Raw genomic sequence first — 23,498 nt, forward strand, 5'->3', positions numbered from 1 at the left:
TAGCTGGCAGGGACCTAAGAGATCCATAAACATGAGGCTCTCCTGTTTACTGCTCCTCCCATGACACCCATGCAAGGACTTCCAGCCCTGTCCCAAGAGAGGGGAGCAGCATGGCCCCACAGACGTGGGTGAGGAAGGGAGGAAGAAGCCACTCCCCCAAACTGGGGGTATGGTGAGGGCTGCTTTCACTGCTGTAAGAGAAGCGGAACCTCAGAGGACTCAGCACCTCAGAGGGCTTTCTGGGGACCTCATCTGTCAGCATCACATGCAAGCCGTGGGCTGGCCCTGTCCTACAGAATGAGACTCTCTGGGGCATTTTAACCCGTGCCCCCAGGGAGTTCTAAACCCCTGTCCTGAGCCCCTCCAGCTGTGCTTTCAACTGGGCCAAGTGAGGATGGGGGGAGTGAGAGGCCTTTGGGGGTCTCAGCCCTCTTGTCTCCTCTTCCAGGGAAGGACCTCCTGGTAACCGTGACGGAGTCCTTCGAGCACACCCAGCGCATCCCGCAATACATAGAGCCCTGCTGCCCAAGCCCCGCCTGCTTCCACTACCCCAAGTATTTCCAGTCCCAGATGCAAGCGGACGTGGCCAGAAGACAATGGAGCTGTGGGGTACAAGGCAGCATCAGGGAGTGGCGTGGGGGGACTGGGGTAGAGGGTCGCCAAAGGAGCCCCTCACCCACTCACAGAACCACTCCTCCTTCCAGCTTTGCTGCTGCGGTGCGCACAGGAAGAATGGCCCTGTCAGCCAGCCCCTGGATTGCCTCACCGATGGCCAGGCGGGTGACGATGCCTGTGGTGAGGGCTTGAGACTGGGGAGGGGTCTGAGCAGCTTAGCCTAGAGCTCCTGTGGCAGGAAGATGGGAAGAGCCTGAGGGCACCTGGGGGAAGGTGACTCATGGGGTCCCTCAGGCAGGATAGAGGAGTCTGGTGGGGTAGGAAATGCTGAACTGCAGTGTGGAGCCACAGAGGGGGTACAGAGGCCAAATTAAGGAAGATAGGGAGGGTCAGGTCCGGAAGAGGGTGTGGGGATGGAGCATGTGTGTGCATGCATGTGTGCATGTGAGCGTATGTGTGTGCGCACACATGTGAGCTGAGTCAAGTCAGGAAGTGGACAGTGTGGTGAGTCTACACTTCTTTGATTGGGATCACTTGGCTCTGAATTGTCATCACTGACAAGCTTTTCATGTTTCATGTCCCAGGGAGAGAACTGTGAATTACACATGAAGTCTACACCCTGGTAAAGTACCCTCTTTCTGTCTGTCCCTCTGATCTGTTCAATCTAGGGGTGTGAAGTGGTATCTCGGTGTGGTTTTGATTTGCATTTCCCTGATAGCTAATGATGGTAAACACCTTCTCATGAGCTTATTGGCTATTTGTACATGTTCTTTGGAGAAATGTCTATTCAAATCCTTTGCCCATTTTAAAGTGGGTTATCTGCCTTCTACCTAAAGTTGTAAGAGTGCTTTGTGTATATTCTGAATACAAATCAAGATATATGATTTGCAAATATTTTCTCTTTTTCTGGTGGTTATCTTTTTATATTCTTTTTAAAAAATCTTTTTTGTTGAAAGTATACATATGTCCCCCTTTTCCCGCATTCACCCCTCCTAACTTGAACCCACCTTCCATCCCAGCTTTCACTACCCTATTGTCTGTGTCCATGGGCAATGCTTATATGCATGTAAGTTCTTTGGTTGATCTCTTCTCACCAACCCACCCCTATCTTCCCTCTGAGATTCGACAGTCTGTTCCATGCTTCTATGTCATTGGATCTATTTTGTTCATCAGTTTATTTTGCTCACTAGATTCCACATATGAATGAAATCATGTGATACTTGTCTTTCTCTGACTGGCTTAGTTTACTTAGCATAACACTCTCCCGGTCCCTCCATGCTGTCTCAAAGGATTAAAAATCCTTCTTTTTTACTTCTGCATAGTATTCCATGGTGTAAATGTGCCACAGCTTTTTTTTTTTTTAATCAACTCATCTACTGATGGACACTTGGGCTGTTTCCAGATCTTAACTATTGTAAATTGTACTGCTGTGAGCATAGGGGTGCATCCATCCTTTCTGAATAGTGTTTCAAGTTTCTTAGGATATATTCTTAGAAGTGGGATCACTGGGTCAAATGGCAGTTCCATATTTATTTTTTGAGGAAACTCCATACTGTTTTCCACAGTGGTTGCACCAGTCTGCATTCCCACCAGCAGTGTACTAGGGTTCCCTTTTCTCCACATCCTCACCAGCACTTGTCATGTGTTGATTGGCTGATGATAGCCATTCTGGCAGGTGTGAGGTGACACTTCATTGTCATTTTAATTTACATCTCTGATTATCAGTGACTTCGAGCATTTTTCATATGTTTCCCCATCTGTATGTCCACTTTGGGGAAGTATCTATTAGGTCCTTTGTCCATTTTTTAATTGGATTGTTTGTCTTCCTTTTGTTAAGTTGTATGAGTTCCTTATATATTTTAGATATTAACCTTTTATCAGATATATCCTTGACAACTATTTTCTCTCATACAGTGGGCTCCCTTTCTACTTTGTTGATGGTTTCTTTTGCTATGAAGAAGCTTTTTTAAAAGATATATTTTTAATTGATTTTCAGAGAAGAAGGGAGAGAGAGAGAAACATCAAGGATGAGAGACAATCATTGATCAGCTGCCTCCAGCATGCCCCCCACTGGGGATTGAGCTCACAACTTAGGCATGTGCCCTGACTAGGAATCAAATCGTGACCTCTGGTTCATAGGTCACTGAGCCCTGTGTGCTGGGCCAGAAGCTTTTTATTTTGATGTAGTCCCATTTGTTTATTTTCTCCTTAGTTTCCCTTGCCCTAGGACAGTGATGGCGAATCTATGACACGTGTGTCAGAGGTGACACGTGAATTCATTTTTTTGGTTGATTTTTCTTTGTTAAATGGCATTTAAATAATAAAATAAATATCAAAAATATAAGTCTTTGTTTTACTATGGTTGCAAATATCAAAAAATTTCTATATGTGACACGGCACCAGAGTTAAGTTAGGGTTTTTCAAAATGCTGACACACTGAGCTCAAAAGGTTCGCCATCACTGCCCTAGGAGATGTATCCACATATTGCTATGAGAGATGTCTGAGATTTTGCTGCCTATGATTTCTTCTAGGATTTTTATGGTTTCATGACTTACATTGAAGGCTTTTGTCCATTTTGAATTTAACTTGTGAATAGTGTAAGTTGGTGGTATAGTTTCATTTTTTTGAATGTATCTGTCCAATTTTTCCAACACCATTTATTGAAGAAACTGTCTTGACTCCATTGTATGCTCTTGCCTCCTTTGTCAAACATTAATTGAGCATAATGGCTTGGGTCGATTTCTGGGGTCTCTCTTCTGTTCCATTGATCTCTATGTCTGTTCTTGTGCCCGTTCCAGGCTGTTTTGATTACAGTGGCTTTGTAGTATAACTTGATATCTGGTATTGTGATCCCTCCAACTTTGTTCTTCTTTATTAAGGTTGCTGTGGCTATTTGAGATCTTTTTTGGTTCCAAACAAATTTGTGGAATCTTTGTTCTAGACCTGTGAAATATGCCATTGGTATTTTAATAGGGATTGCATTGAATCTATAGATTGCTTTGGGTGGTATGGACATTTTAATGATGTTAATTCTACCAATCCATGAACACGGTATATTCTCCCACTTATTTATATCTTACTCTATCTCTCTTTTTTTAATGTCTTGTAGTTTTCCAAGTACAAATCTTTTACCTAAGTATCTTAATTTTTTTGTTGCAATGGTAAATGGGATTGTTTGTTTAGTTTCTCTTTCTGAAAATTCATTATTGATGTATAAGAAAAGCCAATGATTTCTGGGTGTTAATTTTTATACTGCTACATTGCCGAATTCATTTATTAAATTTGGTAGTTTTTTGGTGGAGTCTTTAGGGTTTTCTATGTATAATATCATGTCATCTGTGAATAATGAAAATTTTACTCCTCCTTTCCAATTTGGATGCCTTTTATGTTTTCTTCTTGTCTGATTACTATGGCTAGTACTTGAAGCACAGACATTTTAAATTTTGGTGACTTTCAATTTATCTATATATATATGTTTTCTTTTATTGCGTGTTCTTTTGTTGTATTTAACTAATCCAAAGTCATGAAAATTTACTCCCATGTTTTCTTCCAAAAGCTTTATGGCCTCTCTCATATTTAGATCTATGATTGATTTTGAGTTAGTTTTCATACACAATGTGACATAGAGGCTCAGCTTTATTCTTTTGCATGTGGCTATCCAGTTGTCTCAGCATTATTTCTTGACAAGATTGTTCTCTTTTTATTGAATTTTCCCACCCTTGTCAAAAATCAAGTGGTCATAATTTCCATTTCCAATTTGATTAGCTCTGTGCTCTAGACAGGTTATTTAACCTCTTTAAGTCTCAGTTTTTCTCCTCTGTAAATTGGAGCAACATCAAGAGTACTGACCATTGTTGGTTGCTTTGAGGATCCAGTGAAATAGATAACACATGTCAAGAACCCACTGATCTGTTGGCAAGTGGGACACTCAACAAATATCAACTGATGTTATGATTATCATTGGTCTATTATCCATTCCTTGTTGAGGTCGAGGAAAGAGTTATTTCCTCACAGTTGTGTCTGCAGACCCATGGTAGCCATGGGAGAACGTGATGGAAAAGCTCCCAGTCCCTGCCATCAAGGAGGTGTGACCTTGTTAGTGACTCAGATCTCAAAGTGTCAAGGTCCATCTGCCTGGAGTCACTTGAGGGGCTGGGCCTTGGAGGATGCAGGGATGTAGGTAGGAAGAGGAAGGAAGCATCCAGGGAAGGCACGGACCTGTGCAAAGGCTCAGAACCAAAAGTGCTCCTGAGCTTGGAGAGCCGATGGACCCTTCCAGGAAGTAACTGGAGGTGAGGTTGGACAGATCACGTGGGGTCTTGGATGCCAGGCCAGGAGCTGGACTTGTTCAGGGCAGGTATGAGATGCAAAGAGGACAGGCATTGTCATGCTGCAGCAGCTCCTGCCCCACCTGTCTTGCGGACCTGGGGGGTGACATAGTGAGATCAGGGAAGTGAAGGATTTTTGTCAACTGCACACACACACACACACAGGACAATTATTATTCCAGGAACAGGAAGAGCTTAAGGAACAGTGAGAGCTCCATGAGAACAAGGCCATGTTTTTCTGGCTCAGAAGAGCTCTTACTGTAGAACCTTGTCCAGAGAGAGTGCCAGAAGGACCTCAGACACCCTTGTCCCCGCCTCGGCCTATAGAAGGTGCCGGAGAAAGCCTATCTGGACTTTCCAGATCTTGCTGAGGAGGTAGAGGGCTCAATGAGTCCCTAATTTTGTCGAATACCTGCTTTCAATGCACCAGCTAAGGCTTTGGGGCCTTTGTATTTGTTATCTCATTAAGTCCTGAAGACAGTGCTAGAAGTTAAGCACAATTAGCCCCATGTGACAGATGAAAAAGCAGAGGCCCTAACGTTGTGTCTTCTCCATGGAGGTGGAGCCTATAGGCTTGCTCAGCCAAGGCCCTCTGTCCCCACAGCCCCCAGACGTTGGACGTGCGGTTGGGCTACAGCCTGTGCCCGGAAGAACTGGAGTTCCTGCAGAAGCGGAATGTGGTGGTGGCTGAGACGCTGAAGCAGGTGCTGCAGCTGGAGGAGGACCTGCAGATGGATGAGGTGGGTAAGCAGAGGTCAGCCGGCTGGGCTCAGAGCCTGCTCTGAACTTGTCCTTCCGACGACACCGCGCCTTGATGTCTGCCCCCCGGCCCCTCCCTGCCCAGGCCGCCTCGGCACTGCCCGTCCTGGTTGCTTTTGGTGCTAAGTTCCAGGTAAGGGCTGTGTTGGGTATGATTCAGTTGTGTTCACAAGGGGAGGGGAGATCAGAGGGGAGAGAGAAAGGAAGGAACACTAAAAGATCCTGAGGTGACAAATGGCCTCCTCTCCCAACCAGGAAAACATGTGACACTCCTCCCACAGCCCATACCACCACCCAGAAGGCCCTGGGACCTTCATTCTTCAATTCTCCCTTCCCCAAAGCTTGCACACATACACACACCCAGAAAGAACAGCCGCGGAAGCTGGAGAAAAGCAGCTTCCACTCCCATGGCTAGCTTCTTCCCCTGGCACAGACAATGGTGCCTTTGTTGGAGCCCTCTGTCACCTCCCGGTAGGACTGAGGCCCACAGTCCCCTCTGCAGCAGGGCAGCCTTCCGAGTGTCGCCTTCTGAAGCTGACCATCGGCGTGAATGGATACCTTGGGCCTGAGGAGGGCTGCGCCGGGGCTTAGCCAAAGAAGGATTTCAGTCTCCCCTCAAATGAGAACAGAGAAGTCCTGGCAGACAGCCCCTCCTCCCATCGTTAGGGAAGCACACCAGGGCATATGTAGTAAACCTGCGTCAACCCAGAGGTGACAACCCTGCCCCATCGCACGTCAGAAATTCACTTCCTTCTGCTCTTACACATACGGTATATATATTAGGCGCATACCATGCACTAGGCTGATGCCCTCACATCAAATCCTTCTATAGGAGATCATCAATTTGCAACCATTACGGAATCGTGTACAAGCTGGGTTATTGAGCAAGCCACCCAGCCCCCTGTACCTCTGTTTCAGCATCTGTTAACTCGGGGCTAGACTAACAGTGCTAAGGACTCTTCCAGACAAGACCTGATTTACTAAGCCCGTGTGAGGCTCTGAGCCCTTTACTGACCCCAACTATTGGGTTTGAGCTAAGGTCTAATTCTAGACCTCCTGGCTGGCCAGCCACTCTGCGAAAGACAATTTTCAAGTCACTCCGTGCCCCACTCTCTGCTCTGTGTGCCAGCCCTCCCTCCTCAGCTGTCCTTCTCAGCTCCTGCCTGTCACTCCCAGGCTTCTCCACCCAGCGTTGCCTGAACAGTCTGCCTCCCTATGCCCCTAGGTACCGCTCATAGCCATCATGGCCACAGGGGGTGGAACAAGATCCATGACCGCCATGTATGGCCACCTGCTGGGGCTGCAGAAGCTGAACCTCCTGAACTGTGCCAGCTACATCACTGGCCTGTCAGGGGCCACCTGGTAAGGAACTGGGGGCTAGGGTCGGGTGGAGCCCAGAACAAACAGCTGAAGGGCCAGCCTGGGGTCTCTGGTGAAGCCCCCGAGTCCCATGTAAGAGGAACTCATGAAGCCTGAGCAGCTCTCCCATTTGCCGCTGCATGAGCTCAATCTCTCTGAGTCTCAGTTTCCACATCTATAAAATGGGGATAATAATAGTACCGACCTTATGGGGTTGTTCGAAAGGCTCTCCCTGTACTGGGTACACGAGAGACACTATACACATCATACACGTTGGTCGTTACTGACAGTACTGTTACCCTGGGGTTGTGTGGAGACCTGGGGGCATGGTGGCCAACCAGGCGTGAACTCCGGTACCACTGATCCCGTCCTGCTGAGGAGAGGCAGCTGCCCTCTCTCCTGAGGGAGTGGGTATCAAGTCTCCCAGGGCCTTGGAGCTGGCCCAGCTGCCCTAGCTGCCCACACTCCAGCCCACCACCCAGCCCTGCCCACTCCCTCTGCACTGCAGGTGTCCCCAGGCTCCCACCTCCTCACTCTGCTGCCGAGCAAGGAGAGTGAGAACTTGGCTCCCCCAGGTGAGACCAGCATGAGGTGGCTTCTCCACCGGAGACACCAGGCCTAGGTCCCACGGTCCCTGTAGGGGCCACAAAAATGTTTTCTTTTCAGATCAGAAGGAAAAAAATGAACTTCTAGATAGAATAAAATATTTTTATAAAGACATTCCTATATTTGTCTTTATACAACAGTCCTAAAATAACATTTTTGATCATTGATGGTGAAGAGGGCCACCAAAGGCATAATGCAGCCCTAGCCCAGTGTGGCCAGGGCCCTCTGACCACCCGAGGCCTCTCTCTCGGCCAGGCCTGTGTCTTATTCTGTCTGGGGCTGGTGGGCCTCTGCGCCTTCGAGGTCTGTGGCCCTCATCCTGGAGGCACTCTGGGTGGGTGACTTTCATTTGGGCGAGTGGATGTGAACTTTCCTAGGAAAACCAAGGGCTCCTGGGCGAGAGTGGCCCTGAGGCTGCAGCCCAGATGGGCCATAGAGGGAACCGCTGACAGTTATCGGCATGGCCTCTGTGCCAAGCACTGGGGTGACTGTTTCCAGTGGGGCCTCTCATTTCTTCTTCATCAGAAAACCATGAGGGAGATGTTGCCATGCTGCTCACTGTTTAGCTGGAGAAACAAAGGAACTGCCCTGAGCCGCTCAGCTAATGAGGGGTAGAGCTGGGATCGGAACCCAGGCTGTTAGAGTCCAGGGCCCAGGTTCTTAGGCTCCCTGTCAAATGGCTGCCCCTGGGGAGTAGGTTAAGGACAGAACCTGCTTCTATGGGGGGAAAGGGGTACCTGGCCCAGGAAAGCACTGGAAAGGATTCTTTTAAAACCAGTTATTTGAAACGGCTTTGAAAGCTTTTTCAAGGTAATTGAGTGAAACTTGTAGAAAGCAGGGTGCTTTTAGTTGAAGAAATCTCCTGAGCAACCTCCACCTTCCCTGATTAGAAACAAGTGCCGTGAAGGATGAGGCCACTTTCAGACAACCACGCAGCTGCAGACAAGGGCCACTGGAGGGGGGGGGGGGGGGGGGGGGGTCCCGGTGCTGTGCTGACATAGGCAGAAAGCTGGGTCAGGCCAAGACGAGGCAGACAGGGACAAAGACCCAGGGCTAAGGGGACCCCCATCTTCATTTTTCTCCTCCCCACGGCCCACGTGTAAGTTACGAAGAAGGGGGAACAAACCTTCAGCCAGCCTCATAATTATGGGAAGTATTAGTGTGGCAGAGTGGAAACAGCCCGGGATGTGGAATCAGTCGAGTCCGGTTCCGACGATGGCTCCACCACCCCGGGGCCCAGGACTTACTCTGTGCCAGGTGCTATTCTAACCACACTTCATGGCATTAACTGATGTAATCTTCACTATAACCTCGAGAGATAAGTACAATTATCATAACTCTCCCCTTTCCACAGATGGGGAAGCTGAGGTGAAGAGAGGTGGAGTAAGTTGCCCCAGATGACATAGCTAGTGAGTGGTAGGGTCTGGATTAGAACAGGAAGATCTGGGTCCCGAGTCCTCCCTCTGAAGCAACATGCTACCTGGCACACAGTAGGCAACCCAGAAATGGTAGCATTGCGACTGTGTGCAACCATGTTCACTCCCTTTCCTCCAGGCTCCTCTGCAGGCAGGTTGGGGTTTCCCTTGAGCTGCCGCCTTCTCTCCTGCCAGGGCCTGGGGTTGACAGGACCAGGGCTGGCTCAGCTCTATCAGCCATGCCTGTCTTTCTCCAGGACCATGGCTACCTTGTACCGTGACCCTGACTGGTCCTCCAAAAACCTGGAGACTGCCATCCTTGAGGCCCGGAGGCACGTGGTCAAGGACAAGATGCCCGCCCTGTTCCCGGACCAGCTCCGCAAATTCCGGGAGGAGCTCCGGCAGCGCAGCCAGGAAGGCTACAAGGTCAACTTCACAGACTTCTGGGGCCTGCTGATCGAGGCCTGTCTGGGGGATGAGGTAGGCACCAGCTTCTCCTGGGCCTCACCCCGCCTTGTCTGACGCCCGGCTCTCTTCCCTCATCGGGGCGTCTGGGCTTCTATTGCAGCAGGAGGGAGTTAGTTGGACCTGCAGGTGCATCCTTGCATGTCATAGGTGTGAGGTGCCCGAATGTGTGGTGGAGGAAGATGGTGGGACTGTCTTCCCCCCTCCCTTTAGAGTATGACTGAGACCCCCTGATTGGGGGTGGCTTCGATGCAACCCTGCAGAGAGGTAGCTTATCCTCTGAGAGCCAAACCAAGACGCCTGTGAGAGACAATAGGGAGCAGCTGGGAAAGGCTGGAGAGCCATCACACTGCGACGCAAGTCTGACCCCTAGTGGAGGAGAGAGAAGAAAGGCTGGGTGGACGCATGCGAAACAGCTTTGTGTGATTTAGAAGGTTCAGCAAGACTTTGAGAGTCCTACAGCCCAGTTGGCTGTCAGAGGAGCCCGATACCTCCAGGTGGGCCTGCCTCAATAGCCCTGCCCGCCGTGTCAGTAATGGGCTGGGAGCCACCCATGGGAGGCATAGCCTCAGCACACACTCAGCATGGATTTCAGAGCAGCTGGGACCCTCACTCAGTGATACTCCAGCCCCTGGAGGTCTGCAGGCCTCCATCTCAAGGTCACCACCCAGAGGATGGGCCCAATGAGGTTCCCTCCTGCGCTGAGAGCCAACGACCTGAGCAATATGTGCCCAAGAAGAGAACCCGCCTGTGCTGAGACCCAGCTGTTGTGGAAGCCATGTGGGACATGACATGCTGGAGGGAAAGCAAGTCTAGGATTAATGTCAGGAAGCCTCTGCTCTTCCTCTTTGGCCAAAAGTAGGAGCCCGTTCCCCTCGGGCCCCTTCGACAATGAGTTTAGACTGGCTCTTCTGTGAGTCTGCAACTTCCTCTACTTCCAGGGTAGTCAGCCCTGTGGTGCCCAGATCTCTGGGTCCAGTTACAATAGGTATCCTGTTTGCCTTTCAAGTGAGGCCCAAGAGTCATTTGGCCTACATATGTGTTTACCATCCCACACGGGTTCCTCGGCCTTCCCAACCTTGGGTGACCATGGACGGTCACTTGGTAGGCAGCTGCTAAGCCTGGGATCAGCACCTGGGCCTCTAAAGCCTCAGTTGGCCTTGTCTGTACTGGCTGATTCTCTTGGGAGGGTGGCCTGTGGCCCCAGCTGATCTGCAGGACCCCACTCTGATTATACAGCAGAGTGCTCTGGGAACTTAGGGACCCTGGCTGCCATCTGGTGCCCAAATATCCAAGCTTTAGGTTAAAAAACAAAAGAGGAGAAGGAGAAGGAAAAGAAAAGAAGGAAGAAAGGAAAGGAGGAAGGAAGGAAGGAAGGAAGGAAGGAAGGAAGGAAGGAAGGAAGGAAAGAAGGAAGGGAGGGAGGGAGGGAGGGAGGAAGGAAGGAAGAAGCTTTTTTCCCTTCCCAAGCACATTTTATGCAGCATGCAAAGCAGATAAGAACAATGGAGGAGAAAGATAAATATCACATGATCTCACTCATTTGTGGAATATAATGAACAACATAAACTGATGAACAAAAATAGATTCAGAGACTAGTAGAAGCATCGAACAGACCGTCAAACCTCAGAGGGAAGGCAGGGGAGGGTATGGGGGGAGGGGGGAGATCAACCAAAAGACTTATATGCATGCATATAAGCATCACCAATGCACACAGATGGTAGGGGGATGAGGACCTGTGCTGGGAGGCAGGAGAGGGCTGGGAGAGGTCAACCAGTGGAGGGGGGGGGGGGGGGCGGGGGGAGACATATATAATACTTTCAACAATAAAGAACTTAAAAAAAAAGAAATGAGAGAATATTAGTAGTAACAAGACAAACAGAAATAAACAGCAATTCCTCAGATTAAAAAAAATGGAGCTGCTCCAGTTTGAGTGGGTAGAAGATATGGGGAGGAGAGGGGCAGGGGCTGCCTCTTCCACCCCTACCTCTGATTCCCGAGACACCAGGAGAACCCTGGGGCTCTGAGGGACAGCCCTAAACTGCAGACCCCGTCCCACACCACCCACATGTCTGGGGTGGTGAACAGTCCAAGGGTGAGTGTACCTTCTCCCGGTGCATTTTAAAAGCAGGTTTAACTAGTGTCCGCCAGGACCCACAAAGCCCCCTGGTGGGCTCAGAGGAGGTCCCAACTGTGCCCTTGTTCCGTGATGCCCCGAACTGGCAGCTTCTTTTCCTGAACCATGTTGTTTCCCCACAGAGAAATGACTGCAAACTGTCAGAGCAGCGTGCTGCCCTGAGCCATGGCCAGAACCCCCTGCCCATCTACCTCACCATCAATGTCAAGGATGATGTAAGCAACCAGGATTTCAGAGGTAACACTGCTGACTAGCAATTTACCAGGGGGCCCCTTTTCAGCAGGAAAGGCACCCTGCACCCAGCACACACAGGCCCCCACTTCTTTGCCAACCTCCACATCAAAAGGTGCTCCTGACAACTGAAGAATCGACTTTGCTACCCCTTTCTGCCCTGGGGTATGGATGGTGGGGGAGCTGAGACAGGTACAGAGTCCCCTGCCTGGGTGGCAATTTGATGGGACAGGAGGAAATAAAGGTCAGGAGGGAAAGGATCCTAGATATTTCTTAAGCTGCCCAGGGGAAGCTCTTTTATTTTATTTTTTAATTTTTTAAAAAAATATATTTTATTGATTTTTTACAGAGAGGAAGGGAGAGTTAGAAACATCGATGAGAGAGAAACATCAATCAGCTGCCTCTTGCACACCCCCTACTGGGGATGTGCCCGCAACCAAGGTACATGCCCTTGACCAGAATCAAACCCTGGACCCTTCAGTCTGCAGGCCGACGCTCCATCCACTGAGCCAAACCGGTCAGGGCTTGGGGAAGCTCTTTTAGAGACCTGCCCTGCTTTGGGGTCAGCCCTGCTTTGGGGTCAGTTTGGGTCCCTGTTATCTGGTTTTGAGGAGCAAATGTGCAGTGCAGGTTGCAAAACTGTCTTGCCTGGCCATGGCACCCCATGGTCCTGTGAGGGAACTGTGGCCTCACTGTCCAGGTCTTCCCTGGGGGGGGGGGGGGGGGGGGGGGGGGGGCTCAGTTTCAGACAGCCGGGATGGAAGGCGTGGCTGTACCACCTAAGACTGACACCGTGTCCTGCTGTTTGCGCAGAGTGGTGCGAGTTCTCCCCGTACGAGGTGGGCATGCAGAAGTACGGGGCCTTCGTCCCCACCGAGCTCTTCGGCTCTGAGTTCTTCATGGGACGGCTGATGCGGAGGATCCCAGAGTCTCGGATGTGCTACTTGCTAGGTGACTCCTGCCAGGGAGGCCCCCGGGAACCCTGCCCCAGGCTGAGCTGGGCCCTGCCTGTGAGTTAGAGAATGACAGGGAGGCGGGCTCTATTCCCCCAGGAATTGTCCCGGGCGAGACTTCGAGTGGCAGGCTGAGATGGAAGCTTTTGGAACTCCCAGCCCTTTCCCCTCTGGCTCCAGGCAGCAACACGCCTGCTGCCAAGGACTAACCTAGCTCCCGGAACCCAAGCGGGCAGCGGGGATCAGAGGGTGAAGTCAAAGTCATCAGGGAAGCCTGACCCAGCTCCCAGCCTTGTGCTCCCTGCTCCTCCAGAGGCAGGTGTGCTGAGGGCAGGGCCCTGACTATAACCTCCACTCACTTAGTTCTCCCCTCCAGGGTCTGGACCTCACCTACCAGAGGGTGACCTAAAAAAACAGACCCATCTTTACGTGCTCACCAGAGTTAGGCCCTTATTTAGACCGGTCTGCACCCCCTCGCTTCCATCTATCCCAGTCCAGCCCATCCCAGAAGGTCCAAATCCAGCCCCATAGCTTTTGTGAAGCCTTCCCAGAAGCCCCAGCCTGTGGCGGCCTCTCCTTCCTCTCAGCACCGATGCTGTTGGCATGTGGTGTGGTTCAGAGATCTGCAGTTAAGACACTGGAGCTTGAACTCTCTGAGCCGGTTGAGCCTGTTTTCTCATTTGTAAATTGGGCTTAAGCGTAAAAACCTATCTTATAGATCCAAATGGGTCAGCGTATGTGAAAGATTTCATATGCGTGTTATTATTAATGGGTTGCATCTTAAAATGATGATAATAAAAGATAGCACTACACTTATCAAGTGCTCATCATGTGCCAGGCACTGTCCTACACTAGTGTATTAACTGATGCCAGAGTGGGCATTTGGACTTGAACTTGAAGCCTGCACCGGTCAGCATTAAGTCACCGCTGGGGCAGTGCCTTATATACCTTCGTACCCTCTCCCAGCTCTGAGCGGAGGGCGGAGGAGCGCTGAGAGCTGGGGGGCATCAGTCGTCTGGGTTGAGCTACACGGTGGGCAGAGGGACATCAAAGTCTGCCCCAGCCTCTGAGCAGCCTGACTTGGAGTGGGAATCCAGGCCAAGGCAGAAGTAGTCAGTGTTTGGGTGAGGCTGGGAGCTCTCGGACAGAGCTGCTCACCGCTGGCCCTGCTCCCTAGGTCTGTGGAGCAGCATCTTCTCCGTGAACCTGCTCGATGTCTGGAATTTTGCCAAATCTTCAGAAGAGTTTTTCCACAGGTGGACAAGGGAGAAAGTGCAAGACATCGGTGGGTGACCCACTGGCTTTCCCTCTTGGTTGGGTACTAGGAGGGGGTGGTGAGGAGCAGTGGGTCACAAACCGAGGACTCGTCGACCTGCCACATGTTTTAACACCATCTCTGTGGTCCACAATCATCGGAAGGCAGCTCGGGCTAGAGGGTCTTCCATGCCTGGAAGGGAGGGTAATTGTAGGTGAAGACATATGCACTGAGGCCCGGCCACAAGCCCCCGGGGGCCAGCTCCAGGCGGTCTAGGGAATGGACCCACTGTGTAGTGTGTGGCACTCAGGAGAGCTGAAGGGAAAGGGATCTATGAGCACAGTTAAGGGTTACTCATCTAGACCATCCTCTCTGGAACCTCTCCTTACTTGTCACGCTCCTTTCCCCTACCCGCCCCCCCCCCCCCCCCACATTCCTGTTCTGTCTCACCTGGGTGCTCCAGCTCTGATGCCAGGGTCTTGAGAGTTAGGCAAGAAGGTGTGAACGGCACTTACAGTGGCTCACCCCTGGGTGCTGGGCCACCATGCAGGGCTCCACCTGAGCAGTCGGGGACCCCAACTCTTGTGACCTGCTCTCCATCCCCCTGTCGCCTGCAGAAGATGAGCCTCTCCTTCCGGAAATCCCCAAATGTGATGCCAACGCCCTGGACACCTCGGTAGTGATCCCAGGGTCATGGCTCTCCAATACTTTCCGCAACATCCTCACCTATCGGTCCTTCGTGTCTGAGTTCCACAACTTCCTGTTGGGGCTGCAGCTGCACACCGGCTACCTCCAGAACGGCCAGTTCTCCAAGTGGAAAGGTACCCCGACCTTTGGAGGAAGGAAAAGTGGATGTTGAGGCTGCCATAGAGATAGGATGCAAAAACTCCTCAGAGCATGTCCATGAGATCGTGGCAAATGCCCCCCGACACCCCCACCCCAGTATATTCCTGGGTGAGGTCTTGAACAGTGGGCAGAGTGGTATACGTAGTTAGTGCATTGAATTGTACAACAACCCCAGCAAGCAGAAGTTGGCCCATTTTATAGATGGGAAAATGTGGGCCCTGGCTTTCTGTAGTTGTGCTCTGAGGGCACCTTTTCCTGTGAATGGTGCCACCTTGAGTTGGGCAGGGATGGCCCAGCTCAGGAACCCCCAAGTGGGAAGTAGCAGAGCCAGGCCTTAGACTTTGGTCTTGCAGCTTCAGCTCAGCGCCTCCTCCCCACCACAGTAAGGCTCTGAGGTAGATTTCCCACCACCTTTAGTATTTTATCGGGCCACGGCTGCTTGGGCCTGGCCCAGTCATCCTTGTCCTCACTGACAGGGCAGAAAGGGCCACTGGCTCTGGGCCCCGAGTTTGTACCAAATTATAGGATCGTCTTATGCCCCTGCTACCCCAAAGCCCTGTGGCTGAGCCGTAGCGGGTTTTCTGTGCTTATGCCATAAAAGACTTGCTAAAACCCCAAGATAACGCTGTTCTTCATCAGCCCACCCAGAGGGGCACCCACTCACCTGGGCATCCTGGACGGGCATGGGAGGGCTGAAAGTCCAGGCTGAGGCGAATGAGCTCTGGGCAGGGCCCTCCATCCCTACCAGGTCCCTCTGACCACCTGCTGAGATCCGGGTGGCAGGTGTGATGATAACTGGAAGCCTTGGATTTCAGACACTGTGCTTGACAGCTTCCCAAACCAGCTGACGGAGACCGTGAACCACTTGTGTCTGCTGGACACTGCGTTCTTTGTCAACTCCAGCTACCCACCCCTCCTCAGGCCGGAGAGAAAAGCCGACCTCATCATCCATCTCAATTACTGTGCCGGGTCCCAGACAAAGGCAAGTGTGGCAATAAAAGGCTCCCCTCTTCTGAGACAGGCCAGAGCGTGAGCCAAGATTTAGCGACACAGAAACTCAAGCTGCAGTGCATGCTGTGAAGGGAGCCATCCAAACCTCGGGGACAGCCACCTGCTTTCACATGCAGTGCGCACCCACCCCCCACCCAGGGTTTGGGGAAGACTCACTGAGCTAATTCCAATTCTTGCATCTGAGTGTTTGCCATATTTGGCAATTCTTCAGCTGCAAAAAAAAAAAAGAAGAAGAAGTTTTAAAAAACAGCTTTAATAGCCCTGGTTGGTTTGCTAAGTGGTTAGAGCATCGGCCCACAGAACAAAGGGTCTTGGGTTTGATTCCCAGTCAAAGGCATATACCTCAGTTGCAGGTTCAATCCCTGGCTCCAGTTGGGGCTCAAGCGGGAGGTAGCCAATCGATGTGTCTCTCTCACGTTGATCTCTCTCTCTCTCTCTCTCTCTCTCTCTCTCTCTCTCTCTTCTTTCCCCCTCCCTGCTCCCTTCCACTCTCTCTAAAAGTCAGTGGAGCCTGGCTGGTGTGACTCAGTGGTTGAACATCAACCCATTAACCAGAAGGTCACTGTTCCATTCCCCGGTCTGGGCACATGCCTGGGTTTTGGGCCTGATCCCCAATAGGGGGTGGGGGTGGGAAAGAGGGAGGGTGCGGGAAGCAGCTGATCGATGATTCTCTCTTGTCTTTGATGTTTCTATCTCTCCCTTGCTCTTCCTCTCTCTCTCTCTGAAATCCATTAAAAAAAAAAAAACATTAAAAAATTTTTTTAATCAATGGAAAAAATTTCCTCACTCCTCACCTTAATAGAGCCCAGTCAGTTCTAAAGTTTTATACCACGTCAAGAGCTTGTAATGTCCTATTTCCAAAGAGCCTGTACTATCCCTTCTCCCAGGGAATAAGACCCTCATGTAATTATACTAAAGAACTAGGACCAGAGGAGGTTTTTCTTTATTTACTTTTGAAATGTTCTGGTCTTTTAAGGGAAAGAAGCTGGTTTGGGGTTACTTTAATGTAGACCTATCCTAAAGCCAGGAAAGGGGGGGGAGTGTAAATAGATTTATGACCGTGATAATGACCTAAGTTTGTAAATGGGTGGCAACATCCTTTCCTACACACCTCTCACTTGATCCTTATACCAGCTCTGAGGTAGATGGGACTGTTGCTATTCCCATGTTGTGGCTGAGAAACGAGGCACAGAGAGGGTAAGCGGCTTGCTTAAGATCACACAGCTCGTGAGCACAGAAGACGGGGACACACGGAGGGGATTCTGATGCTCTATGTCCACTGCTCTTCCTGTCACATTACACCTACAAAGTCCATCCCCAACAGTCCACGCATGCAAGGACTTTCAGAGTCCTTGGCAGCCCTGAGATGCTGTCAGTTCGAAAGCCCATACTTGTCCCCCAAGAGCCTGCCAGCCAGGGCCGTCCATGGCTCAGCTCGTCACCCTCCGGCTGCCACCCACGTCTACCCAGGTCTGTGTCTGGGGGAAGCATCATGGAAAGGGCTTCTGTCCATTTTACGTGGGGAAGGAGCCTGCAGTTAGACACACACCAACCTATTGCCTCCGGCCCTTTGTTCTGACCTGGCTTTGTTCTAAAAATAGCACAAATAGGCCAAGCAGTTGGAGACCGGAGTTGTTAGCTGGGGAATCAGGAGGCTGGATCTAAGAGCTCTGTGTTTTTTATCCACCTCCACCCCCTCTAATACTCACACATGTCCTCCTGTGTATCCCAGCCAATGAAACAAACCTGTGAGTACTGCACGGTGCAGAACATCCCCTTCCCCAAATATGACATCCAAGAGGAGGGGAACAGTAACCTCAAGGAATGCTACCTGATGGAGAACTCCCAGGAGCCTGATGCTCCCATCGTGCTTTTCTTCCCACTCATCAGCGACACCTTCCAAAAGTACAAGGCCCCAGGTAAGCTGCCTGGGAGCTCTGTTCCCACCGCCCATGGGCCTGGGACTAGAGCTCCTGTCTTGAAACGTATGCCATCTTCCAATAGCACTAACAGGAAGCCTGGCTGAGCTCCAGCCAGAGCCAATCTTGGTTTGGCAAGAAAGGAAAGACACCTCCTCCCCACAGCTCCATGAGCTGGCAGTGTCAAACTGTACTCTCAAACTCAGGCACTCAGCATTTATTGAGATCCAGCTATGCTTGTGGCACTGTGTTCATGCTAGGGCAATCCTAAGGTGGGCAAGCTGTGTCCCTGCCCAGGAGCTTGGAGGTGTGTGTGCATGTGTGCGTGTGTGCGTGCGTGTGTGCCTGTGTGCGTGTGTGTGTGTGTGTGTGTGTGTGCCCATGCACGCAGAGGTGGGCTGGGGGAGAGGTAGGGCGCAAGTCATTGCAACCTAACATAGTAAGAGTCTATAGCGAGTTCTTCTGCTGCCTCCAGGTGTGGAGCGAAGCCCCGAGGAGCTGGAGAAGGGCCAGGTTGACATTTATGGCCCCAAAACTCCCTACGCCACCAAGGAACTGACATACACGGAGGCCGCCTTCGACAAGTTGGTGAATCTCTGCGAGTACAACATCCTGAACAACAAAGACCAGCTCCTCCAGGCCTTGCGGAAGGCAGTGGAGAAGAAGAAACTCCTGAAGAGCCAGCGTCCCTCGGTCCCGGGGAGCTGCGTGGACCCTATGTCTGCTTCCACCATCCCAGGCGCGGATCCCATCAGGGCTGACCAGCCCGCACAGCCAGCTGGGCTCCCTGGCAAGGGCTTTTGGCAGGCTGGCCTGGACCTTCTATCAAAAAAATAAAACTTTGAAAAAGTTAAGAGAGACACAGAGAGAGAGACAGACCATAGGAAAATAACAAGGCATGTACTGGGGTTTTATACCCACTGGAATTTTTTCAGGGTCCAGTAGCCACAGGCTCCCACACATGCTTAGAATGTAGAGAATAAAAGCAATGTTTGAGGAGGAGGCTGGTTCCCCAGAAACCTCAGACTCCGGGCTGGAGCTCAGAGCCCCCCTCCCCGCTCTCTTGCTCCTCCCCGCCTCCTGGAATGGAGGACCATGGGGATGCACAGAGGACCCGAGAGGCACTCTGGGTTCTCTAGAAAGCACTTTTTAAAATTTAAGGCAACTATATTCTTGTGAATTTTGTAGGTAATTATATTTTATTTTTATTAATCAGGATATTAATAGGGAGGGTGATGCTAGAAGATCCAGATGGAGCACTAGAGACATCCTGGTCTGTTCAACAACAAAGCCAAACCGGTGACAGGTTTCAGCAGCCCCTCTGTAGCCACTCAGAGCCCTAGGACTGGTGACTCCCGTGACCCCGACCGGACAGCCCTCTCTGAGGATTCAGCTCCAACGAAATGCCAGGCAAAGCCCAAGTCTGCAACGCAGATTCATGGCACAAGAAACTGGGTGCAGCTCAGGGGCGTTGAGGCAGGTGAACGGAATCAGGCATCGGGTGGGCGATGCTGCCCAGTGCCGCCCACTCCGAGAAGCCAACGCTCGCTGACCAACCTGCCCCAGGAACACGTCTCAGCTCTCTTCGCACCCTCCCCCTCTGTTTCCCAGACGGGGTTATTTATTTCTAAATGGGACTCCTCTTATTTATCATGAAAGCACCACGGCCAGCACATCCTAGCTCTTTGAGTCACCCTGAGAGAACAAAACTAAGAAGGTTCTACCCAGAAAGGGCTAGGTTAGCCTCAAAGAAAAAGCCTCCTTGGTGACGGTTTCCAGGGGAATCGCTGGGAGAGCCCTGGGACACAGAAGTCAAATCAAAGAATCCAGGCCTCCCACCAGGCTGGGAACTTAAACAATGTGTAACCTGAGCCACTGAGATGCCCAGGTGGGTAGAAGGTGTGACCAGAAAGGCATGCGGCCTGCACAAAGCCCTGCAGACTGGAAGACGTGTCCTCCTGAGTCACCGTGCTCCCTAAGCAATCCTGTAGTTGTTAGGAGACAAGTGGCGACAGGTACCAAAAGTTTAGAAAATCTGGCTTCCAGTTTACATTCTTGCTACTCAAGGTGTGATGGGGAACTGGTTGGAAATCCGGAATCTCAGGCCCTACCCCAGCCACACTGAATCGATCTACATTTTAAGGAGATTCCCACCTCCTCTCCATGCCCAGATGCCCACCCCCAGGGGATGCCTATGCATATTAACGTGTGGGAGGTGTGGATTTATGCCAAACTTTCCCAACAGCCTGGAAAGCATAAACAATCGACCCCCCTGTGCCACTGATAAACGGGGCTCCTGGACCTGCAAACCTGGTGCCCCTGCCCCTCCCTCCCATAATGCTAACCTGTGACGCAGCCCTTTCCCTCCACCACGGCGGCCAGTTGCCTCCACTTTGACATCTTTTCCTTCATCTGCAACAAACAGGCTCTCCTTAAATTACCAGAGTGAGCCATCCGGCAAGACCTGTTTGTTGTAAGGTCAAGGTAGGATTCATCAAAGTAGGTAGAGTGAGGTTTCTGAAACCATGGTATTATTTGAACACGGAATAAAATGGCCATGTGGGCAAATACTGTTGACTCAACCGCTTTCATTATCTGATGCTATAAAACAGACATAACTCCTGCCCTCATTCCTGCCTGGCCACAGCCAGAGGTCTAAGAAGGACATTTCTGTCCCATCCCCCTCGCCTGGGCATCATTCTTTTCTCCTGCAGGGGCCCCTGCCTCCTTGTGCTGGGGTGCCCCTCTCTTTATGCAGCCATGTCAGCCACCAGTGAAGCACCAGCTCTTGCTGACCCGTGCTGTCTGAAGCCCCGATGGCTTTCAGGAAGTGCTGATGGAGAGGAAGGAAGGCAGCAGCACCAGCTGCGCGATTCCTCCGTGCCTGGTGGTCGCAGCCAGTGAACAGCCTCTACTTTCCAGGGACTGAGCTTTGGGTTGAGGGGGGAATCAGAAAAAGACTTTTATACGGATTTGAGAATTTGAATGAATAGTGACTTCACTTCTAAAACAATGCTGGCGGTGTTACAGAGCAGGGAAATGAGTCAGGCTCCCTCCCCAGGTTCCCTGCTCTCTGCCCGCAACATGATTAAATAGAAAAGTTAAATAAAACTCCTCTCTCCCCCAGGGTCCCTTGTGGCTGTCTCCTTTTTCCTTCCCAGGAGAGCGGCCAGCATACACACTGCCATGCAACCCAGTCACCCTGTCCCACAGCAGATGTGTTCTGCTTCTATGTCCCCGTGAAAATACTTCTCCCCAAGGTCACCAGTGTCCTCCCAGTTTCCAGATACACTGAGTTATATGGCGTTCACAGGCCTTATCTTACTTGATCGCAGCATTTGGCACTGCTGACCACTCCCTTCTTCCTGAAACCCTCCCTTCCCATGACTTCCTCGCCAACAGCAGTTCAATTCAGTTCTGCTTGCAAATATTTATTGCCTTCCCGTTCTGTGACAGTCACTGTTGTAGGCACTGGGACAATGAAAAGGATTATCAATTGACCCCACACTTCAAGGAGCTTCCTTCTGGTCCCAAGTAGGAGGCCCACATGGAAACAGAGCCTTGCAATGCAAAGAGAAAGTTCCATGTTAGCTGTGTACCCAAGGGCATACATAAGGGGCTGCCAACCCAGCCCTAGAAGGAAGGGGCCAGATGTTTGTTTGTTTTTTTCGTTGGTTTTTGTTGTTAATCCTCACCTGAGGATATTTTTTCCATTGATATTTAGACAGGGTGGTAGGTGGGGGAGAAACAGTGAGAGAGAAACATCGATGAGAGAGACACACACCGATTGGTTGCTTCCTGCACACGCCCTGACCGGGTCCAGGGATTGAACCTGCAACGAAGGTACAAGCCTTTGACCGGGACCCTTTAGTCCAGTGGTTCTCGACCCCCAAAGGGGACACGACCCACAGGTTGAGAACCGCTGCTTTAGTCTGAGGGTGGACGCTCTATCCACTGAGCCAAACCGGCCAGGGTGGAAGGAGCCAGGTTTGCTGGATACCTTCTGTCTGAGATTTCTTCCCACTTTCAAGTCCTTCCCCTGGCCTCACCTCCCTGTTCTCCTTTAAATGCCTCTCGTTGAGGTTCTCTCCTTAGCTCTCTTCTCACTTTATGCTCTCCTAAAGCAGTCTCATATACACCCAGGACTTCAACTACTGTTTCTTAACTCTGAAATCTTTAACTCTAGCCTAACCAATTTCCTACGTTCTTGATTCATGTGTTCAAATTCTATACCAGTTAGCATTACTTCTGCTATATAACACAAAAGACCTAAAATTACAGTGGCTTAAGCCGGGCAGAAGTGTATTTCTTATCAAAGACCCAGGCTCACTTCAGCTGCCATCCTCAAGTTTGCCTTCTGGTTCATTATGGCTGCTGCAGCTCCACCCACTATGTCCACATTCTGGGCAGCAGGGAGAATAAAGGGGCCTGAGCCTTTGCTGACTTTGAAACACCAAACCAGTCCTGGTCTGCCTAGCCCTGGACTTCTTTTCTGTGAAAGAAAACTAAACTTTTATCTTAACAAGATTATAAGAATTACCAGCTGTTCCAGTTATCGATTGCTGAGCAACAAAACCCCCCAAAGTATAAAGGCATAAAGAACCCCACCATTTGATTATGCCCACAGGCTCTGTGGGTCAGGAATTTGGAAAGGGCACAGCAAGGACAACTCTTATCTGCTCCAGGTAGGGGGCTTCAGCTCAAATGATTTAAACTTTTGCTCAGGGGGCCTCAGGTGGCTGGGATCTAGAACAGATAAGGCTGAAGGATCCATTGCCAAGATGACTACTTCATTCACATATCTGGTGCCCGAGCTGGAAAGGCTGAGAGGATGAAGAGCAGGCTGGGCTTGATTGACTGCCTGTCACAGCACCTTCATGTGGCCTCCCCAGAGTGGTGGTCTTGGCATAGCAGGTCGTCTTAAACAGCAGCTGAGGACTCCAAGGGTGAGTTACACAGTGGCAGGTGCAAGGAGTACTATGACCTAGCCTCAGACGTCACATAGCACCACTTCCTCTATTGGCAGAAGCGTTCACAAGCCAGCCTAGATGTAAGGGTGGGGACAAAGATTCCATCTCTTGAAAGGAGGCATGTGGCCAACGTTTAAATCTCACACTGCAATAAATGGATCCTTAAAGTTGACCTTGGTCCTCTTCCACTAAGTGAATGTCACATTTTAGGTTTTGTTACCACAGACTCCATTTCCAGTGTTAGTTAGGAATTACTTTAACCTCGAACAGGGACCTGACAGAGAGTGGCTTAAATGCGTTTATGTAAAAGAAACCCACAGGGAGGCAGCCCGGGGCTGGTGTGGCAATTCATTGATTCTTCAGGGATCCTGCTCCTTCCAGCTCTCTGACTTACCATCCCTTGTATAGTTATATCCCAGGCTACAAGATGGAAGAAGGCAGAAGAAAGATTGAACTTAAAATATATATATATATATATATATATATATATATATATATATATATATATGGTGTTTTTGTTTTTTTATTGATTTCAGAGAAGAGGGGATAGAGAGATAGGAACATCAATGATCAGAATCATTGATTAGCTGCCTCCTGCATGCCCCCTTCTGGGGACCTAGCCCCCAAT

The 23,498-nt window shown here is 50.6% G+C and overlaps 1 protein-coding gene across 1 annotated transcript in view; it reads left to right on the top strand.

Annotated features, from left to right (window-relative positions):
• The window catches only part of PLA2G4E (phospholipase A2 group IVE), a 37,643-nt gene extending 17,196 nt beyond the window's left edge, over positions 1–20,447 (top strand). The window contains 14 exon segments of the mRNA XM_070404920.1: positions 449–609; positions 705–779; positions 781–795; positions 1,200–1,237; positions 5,549–5,684; positions 6,929–7,065; positions 9,341–9,563; positions 11,808–11,922; positions 12,730–12,867; positions 14,047–14,154; positions 14,742–14,945; positions 15,786–15,952; positions 17,714–17,900; positions 18,376–20,447. Coding sequence (XP_070261021.1) covers positions 449–609; positions 705–779; positions 781–795; positions 1,200–1,237; positions 5,549–5,684; positions 6,929–7,065; positions 9,341–9,563; positions 11,808–11,922; positions 12,730–12,867; positions 14,047–14,154; positions 14,742–14,945; positions 15,786–15,952; positions 17,714–17,900; positions 18,376–18,737 — 2,066 coding nt within the window. The 3' untranslated portion in view covers positions 18,738–20,447.
• The last annotated feature ends 3,051 nt before the right edge of the window (positions 20,448–23,498 follow it).

Source organism: Myotis yumanensis, unplaced genomic scaffold (assembly GCF_028538775.1).
Source record: "Myotis yumanensis isolate MYYU_CA2020_CCGP unplaced genomic scaffold, mMyoYum1.0.hap1 SCAF_1, whole genome shotgun sequence".
Classification (NCBI taxonomy): Eukaryota; Metazoa; Chordata; class Mammalia; order Chiroptera; family Vespertilionidae; genus Myotis; species Myotis yumanensis.